The sequence below is a fragment of the Cyrtonyx montezumae genome, unplaced genomic scaffold, assembly GCF_038088225.1.
Source record: "Cyrtonyx montezumae isolate F1298 unplaced genomic scaffold, pur_monq_1.0 scaffold_12, whole genome shotgun sequence".
Classification (NCBI taxonomy): domain Eukaryota; kingdom Metazoa; phylum Chordata; class Aves; order Galliformes; family Odontophoridae; genus Cyrtonyx; species Cyrtonyx montezumae.
In genome coordinates, this window is record NW_027071848.1 from 11,058,974 (window position 1) to 11,071,712 (window position 12,739).

Sequence of the window (12,739 nt, forward strand, 5' to 3'; positions counted from 1 at the left end):
TCACTTGGCAGTGTTTTAAATTGGAAAATACTATGTGTTCTCCACCCACCCTTCTAGTTTCTTTATTAACAAAAGGATTTTGATAAACCCATTTGAGGTTCTCCCCTCCAGACCCCAACCCCACCTGCCTGACTGATCAGTACTGCTCTCCCCGATACACAGCACGAGGAAAGCACGCAGTGCAGTTGTGTAGCACAAGGGAAAGTCCTCTCTGGCATACCTGTATCTGTCAGTAGGATGGATCAGCTTTTGCACTGAAGGCAGTTGTGCAGACACAAGTATGAGAACTTGGCAGATGTTTAAAGGCCGTTAATCACATGGCTGATTCTATTCATGCATGCCTTCAAAGTTATATGTAAGTATTCAATTTCCAGGTTCTTACTTTGTATGGGCGGGGGTTATTCAGAATTGCCTTTAATGCACACAACTACCTCCCAGAGGAAGACTAGTCCCGTTTTTTCCAACAACAGTTCATTATGAACGTAATGGATAGTAGCCCTCTGTTGGCTAGTGTGATGAAGCAGAGTGCTCCATGCGGGGAACTGAAGTATGACTTATCTTGTGAGCTCTACAGGATGTCCACGTTTTCCACTTTCCCTGTTAATGTGCCGGTGTCAGAACGCAGGCTCGCCCGGGCAGGCTTTTATTACACCGGTGTCCAGGATAAAGTTAAGTGCTTCAGTTGTGGCTTAGTGCTGGACAACTGGCAGCCAGGAGATAACGCGATGGAGAAGCATAAACAGGTGTATCCTAGCTGCAGTTTTGTTCAAAACATGCTTTCATTTAACAATCTTGGACTGTCCACTCACTCTGCCTTTTCCCCTCCGGTCACAAGCAATCTGTCACCATCTCTGCGTTCCATGACACTTTCTCCAGGCTTTGAACAAGTTGGCTATTTCAGTGGCTCTTTTTCCAGTTTTCCTCAAGACCCAATAACGACTAGGGCTGCTGAAGACCTCTCACATTTGAGATCTAAGCTTCACAACCCTTCCATGAGCACAGAAGAAGCTAGGCTACGCACTTTCCATACGTGGCCCCTGATGTTTCTCTCACCCACCGATCTGGCGAAAGCTGGGCTTTATTACCTGGGGGCAGCAGACAAAGTTGCATGTTTCATGTGTGGTGGTCAGTTGAGTAACTGGGAACCAAAAGATAATGCCATGTCAGAGCATCGGAGACACTTTCCTAACTGCCCCTTTGTGGAAAGCCTCACACGAGACCAACCAAGCTTCAATGTTTCAAACGTGACCATGCAGACCCACGAAGCCCGTGTTAAAACATTCATTAATTGGCCAACTCGGATTCCAGTTCAGCCTGAACAGCTTGCAGATGCTGGTTTCTACTATGTAGGTAAGAAAACCCGATGTCTCTCTGTCTCTACTCGTATAGCAGTATGAATGACTTTAATGTGTGTAAATGGTTGCTACATATGTCACCTTGTATTTTAAAGGCCGCAACGATGATGTCAAGTGTTTTTGCTGTGATGGTGGGTTAAGGTGCTGGGAATCTGGAGATGATCCGTGGATTGAGCATGCAAAATGGTTTCCAAGGTAACTTAAAGTTCTTTTATCACAATTGGTTCACATCCTTACTGTTGAAATACTTTTTAATTCTGGCACATATGTGCCACACCAAATGTTTTGGGTTTTTTTTTACCATATAGTGTACAGATTAACTATCATTTGGCTGTATGTCATGTAAAAACTCTTCATGTGCTAAAGTGGATTTGAATCATTTCATGAAGCGTAATATTTAATGCTTTCCACTTCATAACTAAACTGTACACATTTCCTGAATCACTATTAGCAAGTAATGGTGCACTGGTAATGAACACAGCTTAGGTAAGGGAAGCAGTCAGAAAGCAGGTTGAAGAGAAAAGCTGCTCAGAAGTGAGGTGGAGAGGACTTTGAACTTTGGTCTAGTTCTGTACATGTGTTGAATGGTCTTGAACCTGCCTTTGAGCAAGTAGTTTGGTCTCCTAGGTACAGAAAGGACCCTGAAGGCTTCAGTGGCCGTGAACACATCTCTATTGGAAAAATGATAGAAGTAACTTGTGAATACATTCCCTGTAATGAAGTACTTGCATACTCAGTTGCTTCCTGTGCCTGTGGAAATCTCCACCTCCATTAATGACAGAAATAGCTTTCCTGAAATTGAGTGCAGCTAATAATAAGTCATTACACTCCAGATCTCCAGCTCATCTTTCATTTACTTGCTCCTATTGGTCTACAGGATGCATATATAATTGACACCTTTTGTTTCTGTACTTGAGATAAAACCCTGAATTCTTGAAGCAGATCTGGCTTTGATAGTGGAGCTGAGTTCTGTGAACTTCTGAATGATTTGAGTAGGAGATGAGAATGATGAGATGTGGTTAGAAACAGCTCATCACTGCATTTGCAATAGAACTGACACACTGTCATATCTCATGAAGTCCTATTTTGACTAAAAGTAGAGCACGTGTAGAGCTGCTGTATTTATATACCTAATCCTGACTGCTGAACATCATGGAAGAGCCTTATCAAAGCGTGACCAGATACTATATCAAGCTTACAGTTTAGAGAATTCTTCACCCAGTGAAAAGGAAGAGGAACATGCATTTAAGTTATGCTGTGCTGTTGTAGGTGGTTTCATTCTTCTGTGTTTTTATTTTTTGTTCCCACTGGGAAATCGAATATCTTTTTTTGCCGATGTTTCAGGTGTGAGTATCTGCTCCGTGTGAAAGGAGGAGAGTTTGTAAGTCAAGTTCAGGCCAGATTTCCTCATCTTCTTGAACAGGTACACCTTACAGTTCTGTAACTGCTTTTTCCTTTGCTGGATAGTGCTGTGCTGATCTGGAGTCCAATACCTCCTTCTGCCTTACTTTTGTATATATTTCTACTGTGTTTATAGCGTGGTAAATGCTCTTTAAGAGTACAGAACAACAAAATTAGTGCTGAACCATGGGTAATGGGATTGAGTGGTTAGAACTTACCCTGTACAGGCTTATTCAAGGAAGGAGTGTCATTAGAAATCATAAAGTAGGCGGTATAATGTTATAGTACTAATTCAAGGTTACCACACTCTGTCATTTACAGACAATCCTTTGCTACTTGTTATGAGGCAATTAGATCCTTTGAACCTCTGTGTCAGGAGAAGGAAGTTCTGATTATGCAAGTTCTGGCGAATAATGCAAATCAGCAACTGTTGTTTGAGAAACAGGTCACGGGCAGTTCTAATGGTCTGTGCTGCTCCTTACACATCAGTTACATTTACCTCCTGTTTTTCTAACAAGAGCAAGCTGTGTTCTTCACAGAAGTGATCAGCACTGACTTTGTATTGGTTATCTATAAAGTCAGGCTTGTGTAACCACATGTAAAATACTTAATGGGTGCCATTCTGTTAAAATGCTTAGCATGACTAATGAGAGACTGCTGTGTGGGTGGGAATGTAGAGGGAAAAGCACTGCTGGGATATTAATGTAATTCCATTGTGTTCCACAGCTCCTGTCGACTTCTGAAACACCTGTAGATGAAAACATGGATCCAGGTATGTATATCATGGAAAGCACATGGTCAGAGTTCTTCACCACTTTGTGTACTTAATGACTGGATCTCTAAAACTAATTTGGTAGCAATTCTTAGACTTTCTTTGGGAACAGGGATATTATAGTTGTCTATATCTTTAGAGAAGTTACTTGTGGAGATCTGAACTTGGTGGAGCAGTTGCTAGAAGGTGTCGTGAGGTTGTGCAGTTCCATTTTTAGGCATGTAGCTGGTTAAGTAGGGGAGTGGGCAGCAATGACCAGGGAAAGGGCAGGACAAGCTGATAAAGTGAAGTCTTTGAGTTCCATTGTGAGTGGAACTCCAGTTATGGTGGCAATAAACTCCTGCCATAGAGGTGAGGAGATAATGTCTTAGTTCCTGCTAGTTGAGGACAAAGAGGCAGTCCCATGTGTCTGGTGCTTAGCTGAATGGAAAATATTTGTCAAGAGCTGAAATAGCATATGCTGCAAATAATTGGTCTCTGAATTTTGGAGTTTCCAGCTTCTCAAGGCTGAAGTTAGAGATGACTAAGTATAAAAAGCCCTGCAAACCAACAGGCACTCAAAAAAAAAAAAAAATCCTAAGTCACAGTGAGATTCTCTGTACTTTCTCTAGATTACCTTAGATAATTTAGTGAAGACCTGACATGGTTCAGAGTTGGTCATGGATTCAGTCCAAATGGATGTAAATGACTTGTTTTAAAAATTAAAACTAATTGCTGAAAATCCTTTGGAAAAGCCTAACCATTGAAATATTAACTTCCCTAATGTTTAGGTATTGTGTGTCAGTAATGTTGATGACTTGTTGGATGCATGAGTATTCTGTTCTTGATAAACCTGACTTTCTGTTCAATTAGTTATTCATTTTGAACCGGGGGAGAGTCCTTCAGAAGATGCAATCATGATGAACACTCCTGTAGTTAAAGCTGCCCTGGAGATGGGATTCAGTAGACGGCTGATAAGGCAAACAGTGCAGAGTAAAATCCTGGCCACTGAAGAGAACTACAAGACTGTTAATGATCTTGTGTCTGATCTGCTGACTGCTGAAGATGAGAAGAGGGAGGAAGAGAAAGAGAGACAGTTGGAAGAAGTGGCATCAGGTATGCATAGGGTGAATAAAAATGAAAGCGTAAGTTGTTTGCGTTCTGCTTTCTGGCCTGGCTTTTATAGTTTTTAATTCACCAAGTAATTTAATTTAACTTGCTGTTAGAATCAACTTCTGTGGAAGCATTGTTTGGCTGTCTATATAGCAGTATCAGTTAGTTCTTTCCCTTCCAGGAGTATGGTTTGTGCAGGTACCCCGGAGTTCAGAATTGCCTTATTCTCTCCACGAGAACAAAGCCGTACTTTATCAAATTTGTGTTTTTATAGTGCTGTTAATCAAATTTAACCAAAATACTTCATTCTTTTCTTCCTGTCTCCCTCTTCCAAATTATTATGCATTTTATTGGCAAATCAGCATAGCCACTTTCCAGAAGAGGACGTAAACTCTTACAGATTTATATCCTGTAACTGTCAGAGGTCAGCTTTGGTGTCCAACTCAACCATGTTGGTCAGCTATTGAACAGTGCTTATTTGATGCACCACTAACATTCCCTGTTGTTTCTTGAATGTGTAAATTTATTTGAAGAAAAAACCCCTCCTATTTTAGAGTCTGTGAAACAGTAAATTAAATTTCTCAATTGTAAGTTGAAATAAAATGGTTTCTTGCCTGTTTGCATATTCTGTCACAAAAGCAGAGTTGGCTTCAGCCATTGAATCTTTATGGGAATGACATGGGTTGTATGTGATAGAATATTTAAAAAAACAAAATTCTCAAGTCTAGTTGTGCTATACTTCTCATTTTTTTGTTTATAATTTCTGTCGGGTAACTCCTAAGAAAGCTTGATCCCATCTACATGTCAGCCTATGTGTTCTCAGCTTTGGTGTTATGCAGAGGATGATTCTTGCTAGTGTGAAATTAGATGGAATACCCTGAAACATTATCATCCAGAGGTAGGAGCAGGAGGTTTCCTTGGTGGAAAAACTTCAACTGTTTGTTTGTGGCTTTCTTAAGCCTGTTCTTTGTGTGATACTGCTAAAACTTTGAGGTCTTTTTTGATGGTCTGTATGAAATGAATATTTTGAGTAGAGTCGAAGAATGTGTTGGTTTAATGTGCACTTTGGACTACTGTATTCCTAACATGCATGAAATCCTTTTTATGTTCCAGATGATTTGTCCTTGATCCGGAAGAATCGGATGGCTTTATTCCAGCGTTTAACCTGTGTACTTCCAATCCTTGAGAGTTTACTTTCAGCTAAAGTGATAACAGAACTAGAGCACGATGTGATTAAGCAGAAGACTCAGACAGCCTTGCAAGCAAGGGAACTGATCGATACAGTTCTGGTGAAAGGCAATGCAGCAGCCAGCATATTCAGAAGCTGTCTAAAAGATTGTGACCCTGTACTTTACAAAGATTTATTTGGTATGTCATTTTTTTTTCTTAAAGATTGTCAGTTTTTCAAAGGCTAATCAAAGAAAGCTGTCTTAACAGTATAAAAATCATGTGCTGTTGGAATATAGTGAAATAACTTGAATGTTTTCCTCTTATTTCAGTGGAGAAAAGCATGAAGTATTTTCCCACAGAAGATGTTTCAGGTATTTTGAATTCTGCTTTCTTAATTTGAAGGCTGTTGTGGGACACATAGTTAATATCCTCAAAAGAGAAAAACTTTGTTTAGGGAAATGGGTTTTATTCTGTACCCTTTTCCCTATTTCCTCTAGTAAGATACTCTTATCTGGAAGTGAAGTGGAAGCTAGTCTGTCTGCCTGAAGCTGTACGTTGTCTTACACATGTACTTTTGCACTAGGAGGAAGAGTTTCCTGGAGCTTGAGAATTCAGGCATTTGGTAGAAATTAGGCAGTGAATTGTAGGTTAGCAGTTCACAGCTGATATCATGATTTCTGCTTTTTCATAGTGGGTTATAGCTGTTGTAAGATCTAATTTGGCCAACAGATGGATAGATGAGTTCATCAGGCATGAGTTAGTTTGTTCTAGTTCTTACTCCTGTAGTTCAGATGTTAAGCATTTAATGTTAATAGGTTGCAGTGAAGTATACAAGTCTGAGCATAGCTCACTTCCACCAGTCACTGTACACTGTGCTTCAAATTTCTAAACATGAAGAGTACAGCATATGCTGAAATATAAACAAAGGGCTCAAGAAGTAGAGCTGGACACCAATCCCTTGAACTGTTTGTTGTATCACAGAAATGGAAAGTACAGACTAGCTGGATCCTTGCATGCCAGTTTCTGAGCTCTGGGAGCTGTACTTCTTTCCCTACATACACTTGCCATTCAGTGAATACAGATAATCACATTCCATTTCACTCCTTATTTCCATACTTTCTAATCAGAATTCATTTCCATTTGGGCTTTTTAACAGTACATTTTTTTTCCCCCAGGTTTACCTATGGAAGAACAACTGAGGAGACTGCAAGAAGAGAGAACATGTAAAGTTTGCATGGACAAAGAAGTTTCTATTGTTTTTATTCCTTGTGGTCACTTAGTGGTATGCAAAGAATGTGCACCATCCCTTAGAAAATGCCCTATTTGCAGGGGAACAATAAAGGGTACAGTTCGGACATTTCTTTCATAAGGAGGGGAACTTGCAAAATGTCTTTGCCTGACAGATGCCAGGAACACTGATGCTCAAACAAGAAATGTCTTCAGAATGTGAAAATTGTGTTAGAGAAGGTGATTAATCAGCTACCTGACACAGCTCTCTAACAACAGTGGAGTGTATCAATATAATGAATATTCTGGTTCTTCCTTGCCAGAGAGAATTTCTATTTATAGTGCTGACTTTGGCTAAGTTAATGTTTCCTTTGTAAGGAAAGCAGTTCCAGTAGTATGCTGTTATCTGAATAATAAAACAAAACCTCTCTGGTCAAGTTTCAAAAATGGAGCTCTGCATAGCTCTTTGTCACACGTTTCTTCCTTGTGGATGGCGTGGTGGGCTAACATTGCCATCTTGTTCCTTAGCAAGGTGGGGCAAGAAAATAGGATGGGAAAGCATGTGGGTCAAGATAAAGAGTGGGAGATGGCTCAAGAATCCCTGTCATAGGCAAAATAGACGTGCCAGTGTGAGGGTGAATTTAACTAATTGATAGTAACTGTAGGATAGTGAGAACTTGAACAAACCACCTTTTTTCCCCACCTCTCCCGCCTTCTCATGCTCAGCTTCACTCCTGACTCTTCTGCATCCTTCCTGCCCACAATGTGCTTTTTATTCCATTTGTAACTGCCTTGCTGCTGCTTTGTCTTCATACTTCTCAGCTGCTTCAGTTCCAAGAACTGAATACTCCAATATAGAACTGCTTCTGTGACAGACTGCTCTGGTGTGCACAGTCCCTGCCAAAAGCCTGCTCTACAGGGCTGCTCTCTGGAGCCAGTTCCTGGTAGGAGCCTGCTCTGCAGGAGCTCCATATCCACCCCCTGCCAGGACATCCTCTGTGAGCTGTAGGTTGGGTTTGTGCTCTGCCATGATCCTCTGTGTGCAGGGCAGCCTGCTCTGATGCCAGGAGGTGCTCTTGCCCTCCTCCTGCATTGGTGGCTGTTTCACTCACTTTCTCACTTGCCCCTGTCCCAGCTGCGCTTGCCTAGATGTGTTTACTCTTTCATAAATGTGCAGCAGATGTAACCAGCATTGCTTTTTGCATTATTCTTGGCCAGCAGTGAGTCCCTGCTGGACCTGGGTGGCTCTGTCAGCCTGTGGTCTCTTCTCACAGAGGCAGCCCCTGTAAGCCCCCTCTGCCTACGCAGTCTTGCTGTGTGAAGCCAGTAAAGGATGTGAGGAAATACTTGAGGAGTGTTCTTTGATAGTAAACTTCAGGTATTCTTGTTCTGTTTCGGCTTGTAGACATGGGGGAGAAAATAGGCTAGCTGTTGCAGGAACAGCAAGACTTTCTGAAGTTTTGATTGTGTTTAGATATTTGTGTATTAATCATGGTTTATATGAAGAATGAATTAAAGGATTTGTACTTAGCAAACGAGTTCTTGTTTATTCTGTTCCCACTGGTGGCTTTTCTCTGCAGTCACTAAACTTCCTGTGAGGAGTTTGACCTTTCTTTAATTCTGTGGTCCTTGGTGATTCACTCTGCTGAAGTGGGGGATTCAGGCATCTGACATTATTACTATTATTATTATTTAGTTTAATAAAACAGCATCTGGCACTTCTTTCTGTCTCAATTTTTCAAAGAACAGTAACGCTGGCCAGCAATGGATCTAAAGGCCTTGGAGGTTAAATGAAGGTTAGCTGTGCAGCAGTGTAACCTTAATGTTGAAAAATTGAAATGTAAACTCTGTATTTAGAAGTTCACAGTGACTGTGAACAATTTAATAGCAAGATCTCCCTCCTTGGAAGTCTTGGGGTTGTTCTGTAAGCTGGTAATCCCATGGCTCCTATTTCCTTAATGATTGGCTCTTTTCCTTTTCCTGCTCCATATCCCTGCACTTGCACAGTACACACTCACCCCTATGGGGGAAAAGTTTTCATGGATTTTTTTCAGGGACTTAACATCAAATTTTAGGGGAAGAATATGCAGGGATAACTGCATCAAATCCTGCAGCATTGCCAGTTTGTCAGACTTCATCTTTCCGAGTTCAGTGTTAATGTTAAGTGTATGTAAGGCTTCTCAGTTTTCAGACCTGCATGTAACAACAGTATTTCAGTGGCCTTTGCTGTAGTGTGATAAGAAAATGCTGTTTCTCAGGTTCTGGGATGGTGGCGTTTGCAAGGTCTGTGTGTGTAACAGGCCCCCACTGCTTCTTGTATAGATCTCACACGTACACATCTTTTGTAGAAAGCACTCCACGTGCACGAAGGTAGCAAAGGCTGTGCAGCTTTTGCCTCGTTGCAGTGACTTGGTGTCAGTGACACGGCTGCTTAGTGTTTAGAGCAAGACCTGCATTGTGCAGGGAAATGCTTGTCACTAGCGAACTGCCATTCGTACATAAGGATGTTACCTGCGTGGCGTTTGTATCTATCTTTCCTGTTCTAAGTCTGAACTGTAGATTAACAGAAGCTTCCTTGTCTGAGTCTGCCAAGGAAACCTCTGGGTCTCCTGGCTTAACCACCTGCCACATAGGGGAATCCGTCCACTGGGTTCCAGCATGGGCTGAACTGTGTGTTGTGTTTCTAGCAAAATGTCAGCCATGCCCTTCTGAGGGTACCTGGACGCAGGCTGGACTGGTGGGCTGAGGCCAATGGGAAGAAGTTCAACGAGACCAAGTGCCAGGTCCTGTACTTTGGCCACAACAACCCCAGGCAATGCTACAGGCTTGGGGCAGAGTGGTTGTAAAGCTGTGTGGAGGAAAAGGATCTGGGGGTGTTGGTTGATGCTCAGCTGAACGTGAGCCAGCAGTGTGCCCAGGTGGCCAAGAAGGCCAACGGCATCCTGGTTTGTACCAGAAATAATATTGCCAGCAGGAGGAGGGAGGGGATCATCCCTCTGTACTCGGCTCTGGTGAGACTGCACCTCGAGTGCTGGGTTTGGTTTTGGGCCTTTCGGTGCAAGAAAGACATTGAGGCCCTGGAGTGTGTCCAGAGAAGCAATGAAGCTGGTGAGGGGTCTGGAGACCTTACTGCTCACAATAACTGCCTGAAAGGAAATCGTGGTTAGGTGGGGACGGCCTCTTCTCCAAGGTGGCAGTGATAGGATGAGTGCAAATGGCCTCAAGTTACACCAGGAGACATTCAGATTGGATATTAGGAAAAACTCAGAGAGTGGTGAGGTATTGAAACAGGCCGCCCAGGAGGGTGGTGGAGTCACTGCTGCTGAAGATGTTTAAGGGAAATGTAGATGCAGTACTGGGACCAGCTGTACTTTCTACTGATGGAGGTGGAGTCTGCAAGGGGAACAGGAGCCAGGTGAACACCAAGCGCTGCTGTGGGAGTCCTGCTTCTGAACGGGCAGATGGGGAAGATGGTAGGGCAAAGCAATAGCAGGCAAACAATTAAAGCAATGTGTTTTTCTTTACACTTATATGGGGCCAGCGTTTTTCAGTCACCAGTACCTGCATACAGTTCAGACATCGGGATACAAAAAGCTTTAGGAACAAATTCAGCATTTGTGATGCCTGAGGGTAGCTCAGGCCCTGCCGCATTGGCCCTGCTGGCTGAGTGTTTTCGAAGTCCCGGGCCTCTCACAGTACCACTGGGACCAGAGCAGCATTCTGAGAAGTGGGAGAAGTTAATTTAGAAAGCAGAGGGTGAAGTTCTTTGACCCAGTTTTGGCAGGAAGGCTGATCTAGGTTACAGCTTTCTGCCCCTCCCTGCTTTGATGGCTGCGGTTGCCCTGCTTGGTAACGCTGTGCAACAGAGCAGTTATGCTCAGTGCTATTCCAAGAAAGCGGTGTAAAATCAGTCTGTAGCACTTCATAAACAGAACCCTAGGAAAATGTTAAACCATAGAGAAGGCAATCTGCGTAGTGTTCAGTAATGTTTGGAGAGGATCAGTAATTTGTTACTTGTGAACCTGTTTCTTTCTATGCTCATCTTCTTTGAAAGCATTTTTGCAGAGACCTTACTGGGAAGGCTCAAGAGCTGTGTAAGTTTTGCGGTGCCAGTGCAGTGCAGGTCCCATGACTGTTGTGCAGGTCTTCCTGCAGTCAGCCCTTCCAGCCCCAATTTCTGCACAGCTCTGCTGACCCCACAACTCGTGCTCTCTCCAGGGAGACCTCGTTTTGGCCTTCCAGTATTTGAGGGGAACTTACAGGCAGAAGGGAGACTTTTTACACAGTCTGATAGTGACAGGACAAGGAGGAATGGCTTTGAACTAATAGAGGGGATATTCAGGTTAGACATTGGGTGGAAATTCTTCACTCCGATGGGAGTGAGGCCATGGAAACTGTGGTGCCCCATTTCTGGAGGTGCTCAAGGTCAGGCTGGGTGGGCCCCTGGGCAGCCTGAGCTGGTGGGGGGCAGCCTGCTCATGGCAGGGGTTGGGGCTGGGTGGGCTTCCAGATCCCTTCCAGCCCAAACCATTCTATGCTTTCTACCATCAAGACTGACAGCAGGCACTGTGACAGAGCACTGCTCTCACCTGCTGAAATGGACGGTCATACATGGAATATCTAGGAACAACAGAAGCATGGTCTAGGAAAAATCTTTATATTGCTGCTTCTTGAGTCCTTTAACGGTTGTTTAGTAATGTAGTGAGACTGCCTCAGGACTTAGTTCTTGCAGTCTTCCAGCCTGCCCTCACAGGACATCAGGAGAGCCATGTGGAATTACAGTGTTCATCCGCCTTTAACACTGTCTTGTGGTAAGTGTTGCATGGTGAGCCCTGGGCAGACACTATCGTGCCTAACATATCAGATGGGCCAAGCCCACACCTTCAGTTTTCTTGCTAGTCAAGTCCTAAATGACCTACCTCTGGTGTATGAATTCAGGCAGGAGACATATTCTGAAAATGCAGAATTCTCTGCTTTGTTTAACTATTTGCTGTTGGTTTTTCTCGCTCCAGGAGTTACTAGTGCAGGAAAGAAGCTTCTTAAGAAAATACAACATCTTCAGTACTCAGTTACTGAGAATCCAGCCCAGCTCCCTTGCTGACCATTGTTGGCTTGGGACCCATCAAGTCAGGACACTGGGGTATTGTATATATCCTGTACATGAAAAGAAGAATTTCAAACAGTAGATCCTGCCGTTCTATTTTCAAAAGAGAAAAAGTCAGGTTTTTTTTTTTTTTTTTCCCTATGAGAAGGTCAAAATAGCACAAAATTTGCTAAAACACAGCATGAAGTCATTTGTGTGACAAGGTGTGTTTTATAAGTGGCCTTCACATTTAGTTTTGGCCTGGTGCTTTTTTTTATTTTTAGAAGAAACTTATGCACTCACGTGACTTCCATTAGTGGATAAGCGTCTTCAAAACAAATGTCTCTTCCTTTCCAATGTACACAGCTTGCCTTACTGATGCTCTACTCTTTTCACAGAGAAAAATGAAATACTGGATGCTTATGGAGAACAGGTATTAGTTAGCATTGTGACCTGGAAGGTAGCTTCAATTGATAGGGAAGAGTGAAGTTTTCTGAACTGTCAAATATGCAACAATGGTAATAGGAAACCATCCAACTTGCACAGACACTTGCTGCTTTTCTTGCATTACGAACACTATTTGTAACTTCAACTCTTTAGAAGCATCCTCCACTTCAGTGCTGGCTGGGTGCAACACCA

The 12,739-nt window shown here is 42.8% G+C and overlaps 1 protein-coding gene across 1 annotated transcript; it reads left to right on the forward strand.

Moving 5' to 3' along the window:
* BIRC2 (baculoviral IAP repeat containing 2) lies at positions 1 to 7,710 on the forward strand. The gene is made up of 8 exons (XM_065730024.1): positions 1 to 1,350; positions 1,451 to 1,550; positions 2,700 to 2,778; positions 3,483 to 3,528; positions 4,381 to 4,623; positions 5,734 to 5,988; positions 6,120 to 6,161; positions 6,966 to 7,710. The coding sequence occupies exons 1-8, from the start codon at positions 477 to 479 to the stop codon at positions 7,157 to 7,159; spliced, it is 1,833 nt and encodes a 610-aa protein (XP_065586096.1). The 5' UTR covers positions 1 to 476; the 3' UTR covers positions 7,160 to 7,710.
* The last annotated feature ends 5,029 nt before the right edge of the window (positions 7,711 to 12,739 follow it).